Genomic DNA, 18938 nt, shown 5'->3' with positions numbered 1-18938 from the left:
TTCACTCCGAATCGCGTCCGGGACAACGGTGAACTGACGGGTGGCGAACGCATAGTTCACCCGTGACTCTACCACGCCGTACCAGCTCCAACACTTCCAAGCTCTAGTGGACATACAGTGTCGGTGGTTGACAAAAAAAGTCTAGGCCAACCGCGCGAACACCGAAAATATGGCTAGTGTGTGACAACGGGAACCTGCACAGGTCCGAATGCAGAACTGCGACCTCGGGTAGCGTGGGTTTGCAAAAATTTAGCGCGATGGCAGCCCCTGTTGAGGTCAAACCGGGCCACGGTAGCTGGATGGGTCTCGACAAGAGGATCCCCTTCGTCGCTGCCCAGGCGATTCTTTTTCTTCTTTGGTATAGATGGACGCAAACATCCAAGCGGTTCTAGTTTGCAGCGCGCTTTACGACTTTCAGCTTCACGACAGCCAAGGGGAGCAGCCTGCATCCTTCGTGTTTCCGCTTGGATGTGTGGCTCGGTTCGTGTACTTGGATATTCGGGACAATGGTGCTACTGCAGGCCGTTCAGGTACAGATGGCCGGACGAAATCAACTAACAGCTGAGACAGACATTTCTCCGCTAGATCCATAGGAACAATGCTGTCCTACCTACCCGTACCGACGCAGCACTAGCTACGATACTTGTAAGAATGTGATTCATCTGGCCTCCTGATCAGCTTGCAATTTACAACGTAACGTACGGCATCAGAAATGCCTTACGGGTGTGATCAGCTGCCTTGGACTCGTTGGCCTCGGTAAAACACCATTCGCACATCTGAAATGACAAAGCCATATCTTTTTTATCAGGAATGACAACGAGTTCGAACAAATGCGCGATTGCGAGTCCCATTTTTTGGTGGACATCTTTTACGATAGCGTGGCTGGTTTTACTTTTTTTGGTTCTACAAGGCTGTGCGTGGCTCTTACGCCGAAACCACGCAACACCATCCAAATGTTTCAGAGGAAACACAATCTACCTCGCCATGGTAAGGCATTGTTACTGTTTCGGTAGTCCCCCTAAGGTACGTTTGTGTGTTGCAGGAGTGGACGGACGAGGATCTTGAGTACAACTGCGACGGGGACGTCGTTAAGGTGGAAACGCCTCATGCGCTCCTGTAAAAGGGAGATTACCGAGCACAGGATTCGTAATTTCCGTGGAGCGAACGCAGTGTAATCAACTGCAATTTCTTAGAAACGAAGCTGCGAATCACTCCACATGAGGTTTGGCATTTGATAACTTTTGCAACTTAGCTTCCTGAGTGACGGTGGCCAATGGGATTGGCTCATCAGCTCAGACATCCATACAATGTACCACGCATACCAACTGGTCGTACCAGCAAGCACTGATCGTTCACACCGCATCTTCGCAATTCTGTGGCTTTTGAAGCATGTGCCTTAAAGTCCCGGCCTTCTATTGTAACGTTATCATATGCCAGGGGGCACCGCCCGGCTGTTGCAGTAGCGTGTACATTAGCTGCCTTACCTTCCTCCGTGATCAGGAACCCATATTCGAGCCGGTTACCAAGCGCGAATGCCAAATTCATGTAGGTGTCTCTTCCGCACACTGTTCGCTGATGCTCGAGTTGCCAGTCACCTGGTCTGCCGGGAAATATGTGATCCCAACACACATATGCATTATTCGGGAGCAGTAAGCCTGGACTGCCGGCGAGCATGTGTGACTTCAGCTACCGAACGCGTAGTTAAAGAGACAAAGTCGTCTAGAGAGAGCAATTTCGTGTCTTGTTCGTGGCCACCGCAAATTCTATGTGACTCTTAACCCCTCGTCTCCAAGTCTGTTAAGAATACATGGTTGCCGCTACGATTCCTGTGAGTTTCTGTTCCACCGCACGTAATGAAGCTACTGCATCGTGTCAACTTCGGGGTTCCGGTGAAGTGCACTACCTGACTGAAGCGATATCTGTCTTGTCAGAGGCGCCACGCACGAGTATCATACAGGTTACAGATTATGTGGCTCTCCTTTCTTGCATCGGCAATGACCCGCGAAAAAAGACGTGGCGAGAAGTCACGGTCACAGAGACTGAGAGTGCCGAGACGATGCGAGAAAAAACCCAGATAACAAAGTCAGAGGTGTGGTGTCTGACCGAGTCCGTCACAAACAACTGGTGTCATTACGCATTTCAAGGAATAGCCTGTAATCGAGAGGTCAGGTAACAGAACAATAGAAAGCGTCATCGAGACTCTACATCGACAGGGCCGTGACATTCACGGACTCGCGAAGCTCCATAAAATACAAGCCCATGTGATTTTCTGTTATGATTGCGACACATGAACTGCCTACTGGTGACGGCAGGCTGTCGTTGTCACAATAAACTAGGAAAGTCGACTCTACGTCCAAGCCACGAGATTTATCGCCAGCGGTGAACAGGCCCCCATGACCAAATACCCCTGAAATGCTCGAAGGCATTTATTCGTCTTGGTGGAATCTGCCGGATTCTCCTAAACGTCCGAATCCGATCCTCACATTTCTCTAGCATTCGCCAAAACCTCCTTAACTAAGTTTGAGCTCTCCTGATTATCCTACGCGCCTTTTCTACCACCACCACCACCACGGATTTCCCTCGGGTGACTAGGCAGTTGTCTTCTGGCGGCGTTCCTTCCGCACCGCTTTCATGGCGTCACTCAGAAGTTCTTGAACCTTCACTCGTCTCTGATTCTTTCTCAATTCCGCGAGCGCTTCCTGCTGAGTCAGTCCAGTTTGTTTCTTGTTCAGTCTATTCACCTTCTGCTCTTTGTTCTTCGCCGCCAACTTGGTTTCCCTCTCCTTGAGCCCTTCTTTTGTCAACTCTCCTCGTCTGACTTGTCCTAGCACACGCTTTCGACGTCGCTCCTTCTTATTCCGTCTTTCGGCCTTGCGCTCCGCCTGCGTCATCTCGTCCTTCTCCTTCTCCTTTGACGTCTTCCTGAGTTCCTCCGGCGCCTTCCTCATCGCGCCGCTAAGGAGGACAGGCACAGCCTCTTCCACCTGTAAAGCCGCAATGCCATCCCCACCTCCCAGCTTGGCTTTCTCCGCTACGGCAGGTGGAGCTGGCCGGAAGCTCATATTGCTCAGACAATCTAGTTTATACATCAGTGATCCAAACATTTCCAGAAGTTCAGCCTTTTGCTTCTCTTCAGCTGACATTTTTCCACTTCCACCTGCCGCTCCTCCAAGGACTTGCTGTTCGTATTCCATAGCATACAGATCCCCAAGCCCGACTTTGCTTTGCTCCATGTCGAGTTCCGCTGCCGGATCGTCTTTCTGGTTATTCGTTGCTTTGTTCGGTGGCACAACTGTGCGTCGAATGACATCATCGAACATGTTTTCTTCGATGCGATGTCTTACAATTTTCTCAATATACTCACTGAGCTTGCTAATCTTCTGTGCTCCTCCCTGTTCATCATCTTCGTCTTCGCCGAGCTTTCCCAGGCCATCAGCCTGTTCCAATGCTTTATCGTCTTTCACGGCGGCACCCAAGAGAGGCAGATCAAGAGGACCGACATCAAGAAGGGCGTTTCGAGGGCGCTGTTTCGCCCACGCCTCTCCCTGGAGGTTCCACGCCTTCTTTGAAACAAGTTCCTGCTCTAACTTGTCAATATCACTTTGCAGAGATGCAGACTGGGCCATAACTTCACGAAGTGAAGCGTTACGCAGACTCTTACCATCTTGCTGGCTACTTTCCTCCTCATCGCTGTCAGCTAACGAGCTAGACGCATCATCGCTATCATCCCTTTCAATATCACTACTGTCTTGGGTGGCCCGTCCCTTCCGTTGACGTTGTTTCTCATGTGCATCTTCCCGCAGACGGCGCTCCAAGCGATCTAGTTCACGCTGGAGGTGTCTTTCTTCTTCGTCCATTTCACCCTCCTCAAAGGTGAAGCCCTTCTCTTCGTCGGCTGAGTCATATTCTTGAGAGTTCTCTTCGTCCAGGCGCTTCTTTCCTTTTTTCTTTTCAGACAAGACATTGTCCACCTCTTCGTGGTGACCAGACACAGGATCATCAAAGAAATCTGAAAACTTCAAATTTCGTACTTCCTCGTCATCTTCTCCCGTTCCCTCCAGATAAAGGTCTTCAACGTCAGAGTCTTCTTCCTCGTCGGTTTCTCCTGACGGATCAAGCAACCTTTTCTTCTCCGCATCCTGCCTTCTGAGTTCCCTCTCTTCTTCTTGAAGAACAAACCGCTGCATATCTTCCATGGAAAAGAACGGATCATCGTCCTCTTTCTTCTCCCCTTCCCCGTCTGAAGTGACGCCTGCTGCGGTGCCTTCTGAGTCTGAATCCGAGGACGCATCTTGTCCAATTTCAGGGTCCACCCTTGACCGTTTTACCCGGTTGCCCTCACTCTCGCCCAAGTCGCCTTCCTCCTCGTCCAGTTCGTCGTCCTCTTCTTCCCCGTCGTCCTCTTCTTCCCCGTCGTCCTCTTCTTGTGAAACGAAGTCGGTCTCTTGCTCTGAGTTTTCTTCGTACTCTGGTAGCAGCCAAAGGAACCGTTCCTTCCACTCTCTGCCTTCTGTGGCATCTTGGAAAAACCCCGGTGCATCAGCTGTTGCCTCTGTCTCGCCGCGGCCTTGCTTGTTCCTCTCTTTCCTGCTTCTCTTCAAACCCCGACGGCTTGTCATTTCTGCCGTGTGCAAGTCGTTCACTTTTCTCCTCAATTTCCTCAGCAGGCGTTTCCCTTCCGCATCCACGAGTGCCCAAACCTGCTGTACAGACACGGCGCTCCCGCAAGCCTGTCCGTACTCTGCTTCGTCAGCATCGCTGGCAGACGCCTCGGGAACCGTACCCTCGCTTCCTCTGCCGCCCTCTCCTTGTAGCCGAAGAGCGTCGTCTTCACTGTCGCTCTCTTTTTCTCGCCTCGAGTTCCGCAAAAGAAGGGACGTGAAAGATCTGTGACCGTGGGCCCTTTGCAACCGACTCGACCGGCCACCCTCGTAGCCCGCCGTTGTCTCGATTAAACTGTCCAGGTGGCGGAGTGTCATCTTAAGAGCCATTTGTCGGTGCGACTTGCTTTCCCCGTCCTTTAGCAAAAGAAAGAGAGGCTGCTTGGCAGCCGTCTCGAGCCACCCCTCCTCGCTCCATGTTGCCTCTTCAAGCGGCCGTTCTCCGTCAGGGTGAGATTCTGCCGACAGGGTAGGCGGCGACGCCCCAGAGGAGTCATCGAGAGGCCAAGAAGGCGAAGAGGGGGCAGCGGCCGGGTTAGTCTGAGCTGACACCATGGCGCGAAATTTCTCTTCCGCTGAAGCCTTGCAGGACACGCGGCGGGCACAGAATGGCTGTCCAGGTTCTGCCAAACAGTCAGAGCCTCCCTTCACGCATGCTGCGCAGACACACAGTTTCCATGAATGGCGCAGAGAAAACGCTGAGCTGCACAGCGGCGCCAGAGGCAGCGTCGGAGAGAATCACGTTTCAGCTATTTTCTCAGAGACGTTTAAAACGCAAAGAGCTCGGTGTGCCGCAGGCGAGCCCGCAGATAACAGAGCCACTAACGCCTTTGCTTGCAGGGCAGTTCCCGAATCAGCAAGGCGTGAGAGAAAGGTAGACTAGGGAATCGCCAGGTCTTTCATCAGAACCTGCTGAAAAAACGAAAAGTGAAGGGTCCAGAGGGCTGAAGAGAACGGAAACAGGGCGGGGTCACGTGTACGCACACTGGCAGGTGGCGGGAAATGCTCAGGAACTGATTCGACGCCACGAGCCGCACAAAGGTTTCAGTAAGTCGCAATAGGAAAGGAAAGTGAGAGCGGGCGCGTATCTCCTTGCGGCGATGACAAAGTGGGTTACATGCAGACAAACTGTATGGGGCAGTTGAATTTAGCGGGGAGAGAGGGCTGAGCGGCCCACGACGCCAATCGCTACGGAAGGGAGAACGGCCATGCTTCTCCAACGGCAAAGAGAAGGTACCGTGAATAAAGGAATTAAGACATTTCCTCGTACCTTCACTCGAAAACGCGGAACTGGCGCTAACTGAGTCCCGCCCCACAGAGAGTTTCCGTTGCTCAGCTTTTGCTGTCGACGGATGAGGCATGCAATTCTTTTCTGGATTCTTCACTCGTAGGGAGGAAGCGTGCATGCCTTTCGGGCACAGTCGAACTCTGCTGAGCAGGAAAGGAAAACTTGCCCTGGCGAAAAGTGGGGAAGAAAAAACGGAGAAGACAGAGAGAGAGCAGGACTGGGGCTGTTTTAACAGTCAAATCCAAACAGTGCGCGGTTGCCGCGAATTCCGCTAGAAACAGCATGTCAGGCATCCTTGGGCTTCCGACCCCCCGGCGAAAGCGTGTGTTTGCACCTCTCGGCCGTGGAGCTGGGGAGGCCGGGACGGTTGCACAGAGCCGACAGGGACGGCTGAGACTGAGCTGCCGTAGTAGTCCCGTGCGGGCACGCGAAGTTCGCGACTGCCCGGCTAGAGGAGGCCAGAGAAAAACGCCTCGCAGCTGGCGACAGGCGGCGTTACTGTTGTTCGTAGAGAAAGCCAAACTGGACCTACCCTGGCGACGACTGCCCGCGTCGTAATCCTGCGCATGAAGGTAGTTCACGAAACGGCAAGGATATTAGACAGAAATCCGAACTCCGTGCAGAGAGATTGTCGATAGCTTTTGCGGTGGTGTACATACACTCCAAAAAGCCAGACCGTTTTTGTGTGCGCCGGCAGAGATCAGCACGTCCCGGATTCATCGCGTTCTCTGAACCCGTATGCAGTTGGGCCTATTTTTCTCATTTTTACTGCAGCTTTCCATTTTCTTTCGGCGTCTTACTCGTTTGCCTTTTCCGTCGACCGCCGTGTCTGCGGTCTCTCTCCTCGGGTCTTCTCTTGTCTTCACCACAGCATGTACCATTTTCAGTGGCCCCTGTCTCTACCACACCGGGCATAGCTGCCGGTCTCTCGATTTGAATGATGGTTTCGAAGAAAGGATTCCGGTAATCTGCTTGTTGCTCTCCAGTACACGTCTTTTTAGTATCGTCGTTTGCTGTTGTTCCTCGTAGTCGTCAGGTTCAACTTGCCGCATCTCCCTCGCCACTGAGGAGGCTGAAATCTTGTAACCTGGTCTCCATATCATCCTCTCCGCAGAACACAAAGGCCTCCCCTCGTGCTTCTCTCGTACATTTGTTACTTTGTTTTTTGGAGTGTTAGTGATCTGCATAGTCTTGCGTCGCAAGACGCTCCAGTCTGTTTTTCGACACCCGCCGTTGGCTGTTGCCGCAATTGCGGCCGGTCCGTCTCTATTTAGTCGTTTCGACTCCCTCTGGTATTCTTCCGGCAGGCAAGCATCCTTCTCGCTCCTCATAGCGTCGTCTGTGGTTACAGAGCGAGTTCTCATTGATTTCCGCCAGATACAATCATGGCGCTGAAGGAGGTGTGCCGCAGTGCGTGCATTGCGTGGGGGCCGCCGTCGCGAGGGCCTGTCCATACAAAATATGCGGCGCCACAGCAAGAAACCTCCAACAGTCCGGGACAGTCCTCTACGCAGAGCCAGCTGTATTTAGCCCTGGGCACCATGGGCCTCGACCCACGCCTCGAACTCGCGGCCGTCGACTTTGCTTCTTCTTCCACCGCTCTGCCCGTCGTGGCGTCCGTGTCAGCTTCTTCACCTTTTCAGTGTATCGCGTGGGGAAGCAGTGGCCAGAATAAATGTGCAGGAAACGCTGGAGAACAAGGGACTGGAGGGGGCCTTGGCGAGCGCGCCCTGGGACTTATTGCGGGTGGCATGGCAGATGGAGACGTCACCCTTTGGGATGCAGAGGCCATCTTACGGTGAGGAATTTCTCGCTTCGACGAAACACGTCAGACGCGTAGGGCGTTTCAAAGCAATACCTCACTCGCGGTTGTGATGAGATGAACGCGAGCCTTGTGTCGCTTCCGAGTGAGCGAAGCGAGTGATAGTTCACCGGTTGCGTATATCTAGGGGCAACGAACCCTCTGTTCTCCACCTGTCGCTCTTCAAGCTAAAGAGAGCTGTATTAACCACAGTAGAAAGCGACGTCAACGAACTCTATCGTACGTATGTGTAGGTACGGTCCTTGTTTACGCTGATTCGATTCGCATTGAGCCGGTTCGACGTAGGAAAGAACGTCCACGAACACCTGGGGATGCGGCCCCCGCCAACCAGGAGTTCAGGATGCTGGTGTGCGTGTCCCACAAAAAAGTCAGGTGTCTTTTTGCTCAATGCAGTTAGACCCGGTTCTACAACGGGGATGTTTACGTGATGTCCACCTCTGGGTTTCGGCACTTGTCGCAGCGATGTGTGAACTTTTCGTAACGTGTAACAAGTAAACATGCAATGAAGCGATGGGCCTCTCGAAAGGTGGAGAGTCCGCGACGGGTGGCTTCTTCAAAGGTGGACGGTTTCCAGAGTCTGTGACCTGTGTAGGCGTGTCGTTTTTGTTCGTGTGTATTTCCACTACTTGCTTACAGCTTAGGCTCTCCGTCTGGATCCGAGTATTCCTCTTTCGGGAATGCGAACGGCGCAGCTGATGGAGCGTCGGGTTCCAAGTCGAACGGCCTCCTGGCTTCTGTGCCCGTACACCGGAACCAACGGGTCCACTGCATCCACTTCAATCCCTCACGGCCCTCACTTCTCGCCGCAGGAGGAAGCAGCGGGAGTGTGTCCATCCTCGACGTCGAAAATGTCTACGACGTCGCGGTGTATGAGCCCGGCGGAGAGGGCCAAGGTGTGTTCCCTTCGAGTCGACATTGACGAAACTCTTCTGGCAAGCTACCGTTGTATCCCGCACGTGCCGGCAGAGCACCCCGGCTTTCCCGTCTCTTCCGAAGCTAGCCAGGGGCGGCGTTCATGGGGAATCGAACTTCGTGTCCGGTTTTCGTTCAGCATTCTCCTTTGGCGAGCCCTTGTGTTCTCGCGTTGACCCCGTGGCGTTTATACACTTCTCTCCTATTCCCCGTCCCCGCTGCTCACGCGTTTCCTTTCTGCGCGTCCTCCTCATTTCCTTTCTCCAGGCCTTTTTAGTCATGGGTTCATGAGCACATGCAGCGGTGCCATCAGTGCGTGAGGAATTGCCCCTGTGGCTCACGCGGTACCCTTTCCGTGTTATGCCCTTCGAGGGAAAGGAAGAGCACGCACCACCCAGAAGCGTATTCTCCGCTAGTCCTAGAGGCTCTGGAGAGCTGCATTCTTTGTCCGTTTCTTTCTTCAGGTTCCAGCAGTGGAGGCGCCGGCGACGAGTGCACCTCGCTTGCCTGGAACCGCGTCGTGCCTCACGTTCTCGCCACCGCGTTCAGTTCCGGTTCAACCTCTGTGTGGGATTTGAAGCAACGGAAAACCGCAGTCAGGCAAGTCAACAAACTCACCTTTCATCGAAACTGAACAAAAGCTGGGTGCGTTCTTTTTCTGTCTCTACTTTCTGTGCTCTCCTCCGTGCCTATGCGGCCGCTCGAAAGTCCCAGATGTGTTTCTGTCTTGATAGCGGTGGAGATTCAGATGTGGGTATTCAGAGGATTTGTTTTCTAGAGCGTGCGGCTGCGTCCTTTGAAGTGAAAATGCGGGAATAGTCAGAAGGTAACATCGATATCTCGAACTGGTGCGGAACGTACGCTCCATTCTTCGGGCAAGAAAAAGAAGGGGAGGAACTAGAGAAAATTCCCTTCGTGGCTTGCAGTTTCTCGGCTGTTGTCCATATCGCTTCCTCCTCTTGCTAGCTGGAGCCCTGCCATTGCCCCCTTTTCTGCGACTTTCCCAGAAGGTCGTGTTCTCTGTTTCCCGTCTTGTCCTACGTTTCGCTGCCCCGCTCCTTTTCCGTTTATGAGCGCTCTACGTTCTGTCCTGGACGCTCTGTTTCAGCTTCTGCGATCCCACGCATCGCCAAAGCCGGCCAAGCTCGGTCGTCTGGCTGCCGAACCAAGCAACTCAACTTCTGCTCGCCTACGACGACGACAGACATCCCGTCCTGCAACTGTGGGATTTGCGGAACTCGTCGTACCCTCTGCGCGAGACAGCCTCTGACGGCGTGTATGGACACACGCGCGGCATTGTCAACGCCGCTCTGAACCCCATGGATAGCCGCATGCTGGTGAGAGAGACGAGACACCCAGGCGCGGGGACTCCGGATGCTCCCTTTTGCCGTCGCTGCTATCCACGAATCCGACTTTTGACTTTCTGGGCAAGAACGGTCGTAGACTTCCAGCAGGTGCATCTTGCTGTTCGTTCAGGGCGTTCCTCCTGATTTTTTTCTCCTGTTTTGTGCGGGTCAAAAAACGCGTGGTCCTCCGTCTCTCTTCCGCGTGTTACCACCCGACTGTCGTTTTTCCGCAGCACACATGCGAGCCCGTGAGGGCCCAGGACGCGTTCCGTGTTGTTATGTCGATGTCTGCCGCGCTTCTCTTTACGCTCTCTCCTTGTTCCCGCGGATTCGCCGTCTGCCTCGCAGTTCGTGATTCTCGGCCCGTCTGGTCTCTTCTCTTCGCGTGTGTCGCTGCTCTTTCAGCTGACCAGTGGCCGGGACAACCGAATTGTGTGTTGGTGGCTAGAAGAAGACGCCTTCCACACCCAGAGCCAAGGAGCGAACCACCCCAGCAGCGGCTTCGGCGTGTACATGCAGCAGCAGACTCAGGAGCCGTATGTACAGCTCCAGTGGGCTCCGTCTTCGACCCCCGGCGTCTTCGCCGCTGCAGCCCCGATCCGCGTCTGCATCAAGGGCCTGGGCAGCGGATGCCTCGCCGCTGATTCCAGCGTGGCAGCTGGAGGCCAGCAACAGCCGGGACTCGGAGCCGGGGGCGAGGGGGGATGGATGATGGGGCCTGCGCACGACAAATACATCCCGTCCTGGTTCAGGGTAGGCGCGAACAAAAAGCGCCTTGGCAAACAAGGACACGAAGACAGCAGTTCGTGTTCCGTTGGCTCGTTTACACTCTTTTAGCGGAATCCGTGAGACCTACGAGACGGCCGCTTTCGCCGTCCGCGCAGTTCAGGTGGGGAGGGGGGGGGGGGTCAACGGTACGACGGGAGGTGAGGCTAACCTCCTTGCATGTGTTGCGTGCGTGAGTGCGTTTGGAACCTCTGCCCCTGCTCGCCGTCTGTCGTCATCTTTCCCTTAGTCCCGTGTGTTTCTTGCCACCGAGGCCTGTACCTCTGGAGCACAGGCGGGGTAGGATGCAGGTTGCTGCAAGGCGTGGAATTGGTGATGGTGCCTACTTTCTCTCGAAACCCGTATCCAAGCTGTGGAATGTGTCCCGGACTCCCGCATTCAGTCGCGTGCTCGTCCCTCTCCCTGTGCTCTCTGGTCAGCGGCCTCGGGGAGTCCACCTGGGCTTCGGAGAGGACATTGCTTTCTTCGGACCTGACAGCACCTCTGTGGTTTGCTCGACCTTGGCTTCGCCTCCGCCAGCTCTGGCGACAACAACGGGGTCCTCTGAGGTGGACGCGTCGTCGCTGGGCGAAGACGAACGCGAAATGGTGGGAAAGCATGAAGAATGGAGAGAAGAAGAGAAAGACCTCCGCCAAGAGGCTCTCAGCCTCGACGGCCATCTCCAGCGCGGGGACTGGCAGCAAGCATGTGAGGAGGAACTGCGGAGACTTCGTGGCGACAAGGCCGACGCAGAGACAGAGATGACAGAGAAAGTGTGGAATCTCCTGGCACGGCTCTTCCAGCAGGTACAGACAGGCCGCGAGCACGCGAAGGTTTTTGCGCAGCAAAGTGTAGGAATCGCACAGAAAGGCGCGTGGAAAGGCCTGCAGGGAAAGGAGAGACTTTGAATGAAGGAAAGACGGTGACTCTGCATGCCTTCTGTTTCCATTCATTTCTCTCGACTTCTCTCGTTGCTCCGACTCCCGCCTCCCTCGCTGTCTCTGCACCCGTAAGCCCTTTTTCTCCACGCTTCTGCGCTTTTCTCTCGCAGTCTGTGCGTCTTTTGCCCCTCTTTCACTCATGCTTTGCGCCTCTCTCCTCTTCTGTGCTACCCCCGTTTCGCTCTCTTTCTGCGGGAATTCTGCTCTCCCTTTCAGCCCCGGTCGTCTGCCCTCGTGGAGGCTTTCACGATGCCGCGGAGCGAGGTGATTCAGCGCGTCGAAGCCTTTCTCGGGCGCCCGCTTCCCTTGGCTCTGAAGAAGAAAGAAGCCGAATGCCAGCAGCAGATGCACAGCGCGCCCTACGCCCAGCCGGGAGCGGTGTCTCCCTCTGCTCCCGCTTACGGGTATCCCTCGGGAGTCGCCCCGGCAGACGCGTACGTAAGGCCGGATGCGGGGTATCGGCCGCAGCCTGCTGGCGGCGCCCCAGTTTACGGGAGCAGTCCGATGGCCGCGGGGGGACTGCCTGTGGGGCATCCACCGGATGGCGCGAACGCGGTGAACGCGAACCGGAATGGCTTCTACGGCGGTCAACACGTCAATGGAGTCGAGCCGCGGGCCTTTCAGCAGGAGGAAGTCGATCCAGAAAGTAAGTCCTCGCCGACAGTTTTCCAGCGGTCGGAGCAAGATATTTCGCTCGGGCGGCGAGAAACTGTCGCGCCTTCGAAGAGTGCTCATTCGTGAGACGGTTTGTGCGACAGAGACACCGAGAGGCAAGAGGCACACGAAGCCTTTCCCTCGAGCTCGAGTGCAGATATGCGTTGCCTCGGCCCAGGCTCTCGCGCTCGAGTTTTCATGGCACCGTTTAGAACGGCTCGGCCCCTGCGGGCGGGTCTCTCTCGCAGTGTGTTTCTCGCGTTGTCGCTGTCTCGTTTCCACGCGGCGTCGCACCAGAAGGGTCCGCTCTGCAGCGCCTCTGCTCCGCAAACTGTGCTGGCGCGTGGACCGGGCGGTTCCCCGGGCAAGGTGGGAGGCGGCGGCGTTCGTGTCTCCACTTGACACCGAGAGCGCAGGGAACTGTGCTCCGATCAAGAATCATAAGTCACCAGGCATGCAATACAAATAAGCGAACTGAAGTTAGACGCCATGCTACGCCTATAATGGGATTCCTAGGTTTCTACCTGAGCAAGTCGAGAGGCGCGAACGCGGCTGCTGGTCCATGTTTCTTCAGAGTTCTTCTCGCAACTCTCCTCGGGGACCGAAGAGAAGCGACCGTGCCAAGCTGAGGGCGACAGCCAAGTGGAAGCAGAGAAAGCCGAACAGCAGCTGCCATCGGCGCACCGAGGTGGCGAGACAGCGGAGACCCAGGGCGCTGAGACCGAGCCCGAGAAGGCCGCACCTTCGCGCGCCGCACGTCTGGGCTCGTCCCAGGCTGGCCCGATGGACTGGGGTGAGTCGACGCGGCCAAAACGGAGCGGCAGCTGGCGTTCGCGCGCGTTTTCTCGCCACGGCACAGCGCTATCAAGGCTCGAGAAATTGTTTTCGCCGACAAATACGCCCAAAGCGGTCGACGGAACGGGAAACGTCCTCCCCTACGTCTCTTTCGTGCCGCGGGCACTGGCTTCTGGTGCAGTCTTGCAGTTTTGCGCGTTCTCGATCTTTTTTGTCTGCCCCTGGCGAGTGGGGTTCGCGCCTCCCTTCTACATAGGGTTCGACAGGCGATTGTCGTCGCTCACTCGTCTTGATCTCGCGAGCGTCTCTTTTTCCTACTGACCCTACACCCGCCGCCGTCTCCAGCGGGTGTTCGGCGACAGCGTGGGGACTCTCCCGACCTCTTTTCGCGGGGTGTTGCTCCTCTTCCGCCGCTCCATCGCGACGTGTGTGCGTTCTGTTGTTTTCGCAGACTCAGAGGTGGGCTCTCTGGTTCGCGCGTGTCTCTTGTCTGGCTGCCTGGAGGGGGCTGTCGAACTGCTTCAAAGCTACGGGAACGAAGCGGATGCGCTTCTCCTGGCGGCTGCTGCGGCCGGCGCAGGGTGCACCAGCGCCTTCCAAGGGAGCAGAGGGAGCGTGGCAGCCGTCGCCGGCGCCGATGGTGCGCAGCTGTGGAATGCTGCGTCTCGGAGCTACATCGAGAACATGGCCGACCCATTCATGAAACTCGTGGGCTATGTGATCTTGGAGGACTTCCCGGCTCTCATTGCTGCTGTCCCGATCTCGCACCTCGCGGAACCGTGGCGCGACGCCCTCGCGTTGCTGTGCTGCTACGCGACTGACGGGCCACAGCTGGCGAGCCTCTGTCGCCAGCTCGGCGATCGGCTGAGTTCCGAGGGCTCAGATATCTTTGGTGCGCTCTTCTGCTACTTCTGTGCGGGGGACTTCGCGGGCGCCTGCCGAATCTGGAGACAAGATCTCCAGCGCCGCCTGAGCGAAAAAGGAGGGGCGACCTCGGCGTTCGCCTCCGCCTCGGGCAAGGCCACGCGGAGCCGCAGCGCCTGGCAGGGGCACCACCTGCTCGACGCGATGAAACGCATGCTCATTTTGCGGGCCGCGCTCCGCTTCGAGGAGCCGTGCGTCGAATTCGAGGAGGTTGCTGTGACGTACGCCTCGTACCTGTCTTCCGACCCGGCGCTGTTCGCGCCCGCGATGCGTCTCCTCGTCTCCACTTGCGGAGTGGGCTCGGCTCAGGGCGCCCGTGGAGCCGTAGGCGAGCAACAGAGGCAGCCTCCAGGCTCGGCGCCTTCCGAAGACGTCCGCGCCGCAGCGGGGACCCTCGCATTCCGCCTCTTCCACTCGCAGGCTGAACAGATGCAGCGGCTGGGGTTCTTTCCGCCCCCGTCTCCCTTCGAAGGCAAACTCGCCCCAGGGGCCTTGGCAGGCGTCAAGCAGCCGGCACAGACTGGGCCTGTGGCCTTCGGTGCAGCCCTGCGAGGAGGCGCAGCCGATCCCGGTCCCCTCGCTCAGCGCCAGGCCCAACCGCCGATGATAGGAGTGAGTTGCCTTCTTCCGGGGGCGGGACTGAGTACCCACGGAACGGTGTTCCCATGAATCAGAGGCCACCAGAAGTCACCAGGCGGGGGAGATCGTCGGCGAGTTTCAGCTTGGGCAGGCTCCAGGGAGCGAGGGCGGGGCAGACCCCGCGGTTGCGGTTGGCTGGGGCGCCCCCTCGACCGGATCTTCAGTTGACGCAAGGGACTGGTGCACTCGATTCTGGCTTCTGTCCGTCCATCTCGGTGTCAAGAGGGGGATGCGCCTCACGTGCTGTGCAGCCCTCACGCAGAGCCGGTTTCCTCCGGCGGAAGCAGTTTCTACGGGAAGAAGCCTTCGCGTGCAGTGGCTTCAGCCATGCTTCGAAACCGCGCGTGCTCGCGTCCGTTGCGTGCGGCCCCGAGGTTTCACCAATGCCAAAGAATGTGACAGCTGGTCGCATTCGCGGTGTCGGGCGTCGCTTCCCTCTGTGCATGCGTTCTTTTTCGGGCCAAAAACGTGGAGGTATCTCACGCGAGAGGTCACCGCGTCAGTCTTCCACGTGCCGTATCAGCCAGCACGGGACACAGTGGAAACGCGCAAGAAGAGAGGTGGCGAGATGGAAAGACAGAGCTGGCGTCTGATTCGTGTTCTTGGTTGCGCACAGGGACAGAGAGGTTCCGTGGGCTCTGTGGGATCGGCTGTTGACAATCGCTTTTCTGCCTTCCCGGCGAAAGGTATGCGAGTTTTGCCTTCCCCTGCGACCCTGAGCGTTGAGTCTACCTGAAGGTCTCTGGTGTCACTGTGTCACTCATTCGCTGCTGCGGCCGACAGCTGTTCTTCATGGTGCACGGCTTTCTCGTAAAGCGAAAACGCAAGGAGTTTCTCTCTCAAGACGGGCCGAAAGATGTCGGGAAACAACTCCGTTGCCAGCGCGTGTTTGCCTCTCGTGAACAGGACCCGGACCCCAGGCGCCGCCCCCCACCCACCCCGGAGGAGTCCAGCCGCCCGCAGACCCTCAGCGCCGTGTGACAAACCCGGGGGAAATGGTCCCGTCGCCGCCAGGGGCTCCCTTCCGTCAGATGAACGGTATACGGAGGGGGAAATGTGACTTCCGGAAGACAGCTGTGACGGGTCGTGTATGTATATTTGTGTGGCCCTCCCACGCGGGTAGGAACCGCGGGTTGTGGGGTGTCTCTTTGGTGCAGTTTCGTGTATGTACAGGTGTATGTGCCAATGCTTGCTTTTCTTAGGCTACGGCGGGGTGTCGCCCGTGGCAGAAGGTGGCCCGATGCCTCCGCCGTCGTCGGCGTTTGGTGCGACGGGTCAGCCTGGTCTCCATCCCTCCCTCTCTTCGAAGCCTCCTTCTTCCTCGCCGTTTTATCCGGGAGCGCCGTCCACGTCTCATCCCACTGGACGGCCGATGCCGCCTGCTGCGGGCGGGCCTCCCCAGGGGCCCTACCCGCCCGCGCACGCCCCGAACGTGTCTCCGCGCCCGACACCCACGGGGCCCGTACCTCCGCCCCATGGAGTGTCTCCGGTCGGGGGCCTCTCGCACTTGCATCCGGCTTCCTCTCCGTCTCAGCCCCCCTCGCAGATGGCGCTCCCCCCAACGAGCCTCGGGGCGTTCCCGCCGTCGGGCCCGCAGCAAGGCAGATTGCCTCAAGCAGGGACACCGGGGGCCTTCGACGGACCTGGAAATCCCCCGGGAAGCATGGGCACGTTGGCTGCGCAGCTGCCTCCCATGGGCGCGTCTGGAGTGCCGACTTTGCAGCAGCAGCAAGCGGAGGAAAAGCCCGTCCCTGCCTACTCAGCGCCGACTGTCGGCGCGCAACCTATCAAACCCGGGATGCCGGTGCCGTGGCCCATTCCGACCTCTGCTCAGCTTGTGAGATTTTGGAGAGAAATCCAACCCGGATGGGAAGACGAGGCAGACGCGGGCGGGGAACCCTTTTTGTAGATGGGCAGGGGGAAACGGGCGGGAAACCGAGTCGGGTGTCTACAGAAGCACTGAGAAAGCGGAAACAGAGGCCACCCGAGAACGCAGGCGAGACTGCGACGTAGTGGGGTGGGGTGAGAGGAAAGACGCGAGGGAGTGGCAGAGAGCCTAGCACTTACCGCAGGGAGTGCAGAGGGATACGCGAAAGTCGTATCTGCTTTCAGCGGCCAAAAAGACCTGAGAGCAGCATCTGAGTTTAATCACGAAGAAAAGAACAGAGTGGGAGAAGAATGGGGCGAGCGGCCATGTTGACGGTTGGTTCGCTCCAGGTTCGCGTGAGTCGAAGGGGGGAACTCCACTCAGGCAGTCGACGTAAAGATCTTTTTTCGGTTGGTGATGCGTATACGTGTGTGCACTAGAGGGGACTGACTGGAGACGCTTCCTCCAAGCTCTGCTGCTGTCTGAGACGCTGGCATTTGCTTGTTTTTCGCTCATCTCGCAGAACTCGAGAGCTACAAAAAGCACGTACGCGGCGAATGTTAATATCCATAAAGCGACGGAGAAGCCCGACGGGTCAGGCGCGCCTTCGCCTCCAATGCCCCCCGAGAAGCAGGTAAGAAGCCCGAGGGTCTCCAGAGGGAGGAGAGGAGGGGAATGCGGCTATCCACTACCTCGAGAGACGCACCTTGTGGCTGGGGGGGGGGGGGGGGGGGCGTGTTCCGGTGCGAAGAAAGCGCAGGGCGCTGTGCGACATTCGAAGGCGCAAAGCACCTCGCCTTCGACAAAGCTGTTTGGTGACCTCGTGCCTCTTCGCCTCTCTCTTCACGTGCCTTGGGGTGTATCTCACGGCTTTTCGCTGAGTTTTTCGGGGAGTCCACGGGGGCACGTTTTGCGTGGTACCTTTGAATGTGGACAGCTCTCGATGTGTTCTTCCTTGATGTGCGTCTTCAGGCCTACGTGCAACGAGTCATTTCTCAGTTGCTCCAACTTCAGACAGGCGCAGCCGCACATGATTTGAACCAGAAAATGGAGGAACTCTTCAGCAAGGTTAGGAAACGGTTTACGAATCCCTGTGAGGGCTGTACAGAATTCGAGAGGCAATCATCTTTTCTGTCCCAGGTCTCCAGGCGCGTTCTAGCATCTCCAAAGACACATGTTGCACCCATCGCAGCTCGAAACCTCTCAACGCATCACAGAGAAGTTTTCCTTTAGCAGTAAATATACTTCGGCCGGTGCATGCGTTTGCATTTGCTCTCGAATGTGAAGCACGTGTCAGTGACGGTGGGTGAGAGCATTTGTCTTCTCCGCACCCGGCTGCTGTTCTGTAGATGCGATCAGGAGAGCTGAGCAGCGCTGCTAGTCAGCGAGTCGTGCAGCTGTGCGAACTGGTGGAACAGCAGCAACACATCCAGGCCCAGAAAGTGCATGCGGAGCTGTCGTCCACTGAGTGGGGCAGCGGCAACAAAGCTTGGTAAGTGTGGGAGACAGCGAACGAGCTGGCTGTCTGTCCCCTCTCCTGGCTTTGCTTCTCGGTCAAGAGGCCACGTCGCTACAAAGAGCCGGGGCACAAAGAGGCAGAAAAGCGAGATACTTGGAGAGAGTGCGAACTCATGCTGCAATTCGATGAGCTGTCGGGGTAACACTTTCGAGCGCAAAAGGCCACGCACCTGTGCACGGGTCTCGCGTTGTCAAAATCAAGGCTGCGATGTCTCGTCTCCGTCGCTCCTCAGTTCTCCGGGAGAAGCCAAGGCTGAAGGGCGACCCGAACGGGGGGGGAGCTGAGAGACGGGAAGCCGTCGGGTCAGCACCAGGGGAATTTTCGGTCGGGTTTCCGCAGCCGGGGTCCGTTTTTCCCTCTCCTGGTTTATCGGTTTCGCGTGGGACCTTTGTGTTTGGTATCCAAATCTCTCTTTGTAGGCTTATGGGTTTGAAGCGGCTGCTGCCGAAGCCGTGAGGACCGCAAGAATGACGATGCCGGAGGGGCACTTGAACAGAGAGTTCCAGTTCTGTCAGTTTGCAGCTTCGGCTCCTGTCCCGAGACTGGCCCGTCGGAGGGATTCTCGGTTTCGGGACTGATCCGGTTTTTTTCTCGGCACCAGGAACCGCGTAAACTCTGCGGCCAAGAGCACCCGTCTTTCACGGTCTCGGGGAAACGTTCCGGAATTCTATGCATTGCCCCCGAGCAAAAAAAATGGATTTTTCAAGGCCCGTTGCTGAAGCTGCGATTTTCGGACGTCCTGCGGTGCGCGCCGATGTCATTTTTCTCCCTGTTGGGCGACAGCCGCGCAGTTCGTGTGCGGAAC

At 56.9% G+C, this 18938-nt stretch overlaps 3 protein-coding genes across 3 annotated transcripts; 2 read left to right on the top strand and 1 right to left on the bottom strand.

The window, feature by feature from the left end:
• Positions 1 to 257: 257 nt before the first annotated feature.
• NCLIV_055320 (conserved hypothetical protein) lies at positions 258 to 1120 on the top strand (the record flags this gene model as incomplete). Its single annotated transcript, XM_003885086.1, has 6 exons — positions 258 to 358; positions 419 to 530; positions 586 to 645; positions 711 to 756; positions 809 to 987; positions 1043 to 1120. 6 exons carry the CDS (start codon positions 258 to 260, stop codon positions 1118 to 1120), a joined length of 576 nt encoding a protein of 191 aa, XP_003885135.1.
• Positions 1121 to 2588: 1468 nt separating this feature from the next.
• NCLIV_055310 (putative U3 small nucleolar ribonucleoprotein protein MPP10) lies at positions 2589 to 5216 on the bottom strand (the record flags this gene model as incomplete). Its single annotated transcript, XM_003885085.1, has 1 exon — positions 2589 to 5216. The coding sequence occupies one exon, from the start codon at positions 5214 to 5216 to the stop codon at positions 2589 to 2591; it is 2628 nt and encodes an 875-aa protein (XP_003885134.1).
• Positions 5217 to 7334: 2118 nt separating this feature from the next.
• Positions 7335 to 18589, top strand: NCLIV_055300 (hypothetical protein; the record flags this gene model as incomplete). Its single annotated transcript, XM_003885084.1, has 15 exons — positions 7335 to 7747; positions 8408 to 8664; positions 9418 to 9433; positions 9792 to 10020; positions 10435 to 10782; positions 11235 to 11600; positions 11952 to 12381; positions 12964 to 13182; positions 13636 to 14720; positions 15364 to 15433; positions 15950 to 16584; positions 17138 to 17248; positions 17587 to 17682; positions 17964 to 18106; positions 18553 to 18589. The coding sequence occupies 15 exons, from the start codon at positions 7335 to 7337 to the stop codon at positions 18587 to 18589; spliced, it is 4455 nt and encodes a 1484-aa protein (XP_003885133.1).
• Positions 18590 to 18938: the final 349 nt, after the last annotated feature.

This window comes from Neospora caninum, chromosome XI (genome assembly GCF_000208865.1).
Source record: "Neospora caninum Liverpool complete genome, chromosome XI".
Lineage (NCBI taxonomy): Eukaryota > Apicomplexa > Conoidasida > Eucoccidiorida > Sarcocystidae > Neospora > Neospora caninum.
Note: the sequence above shows the minus strand (reverse complement) of the source record. Positions and strands in the feature narration are given on the sequence as shown.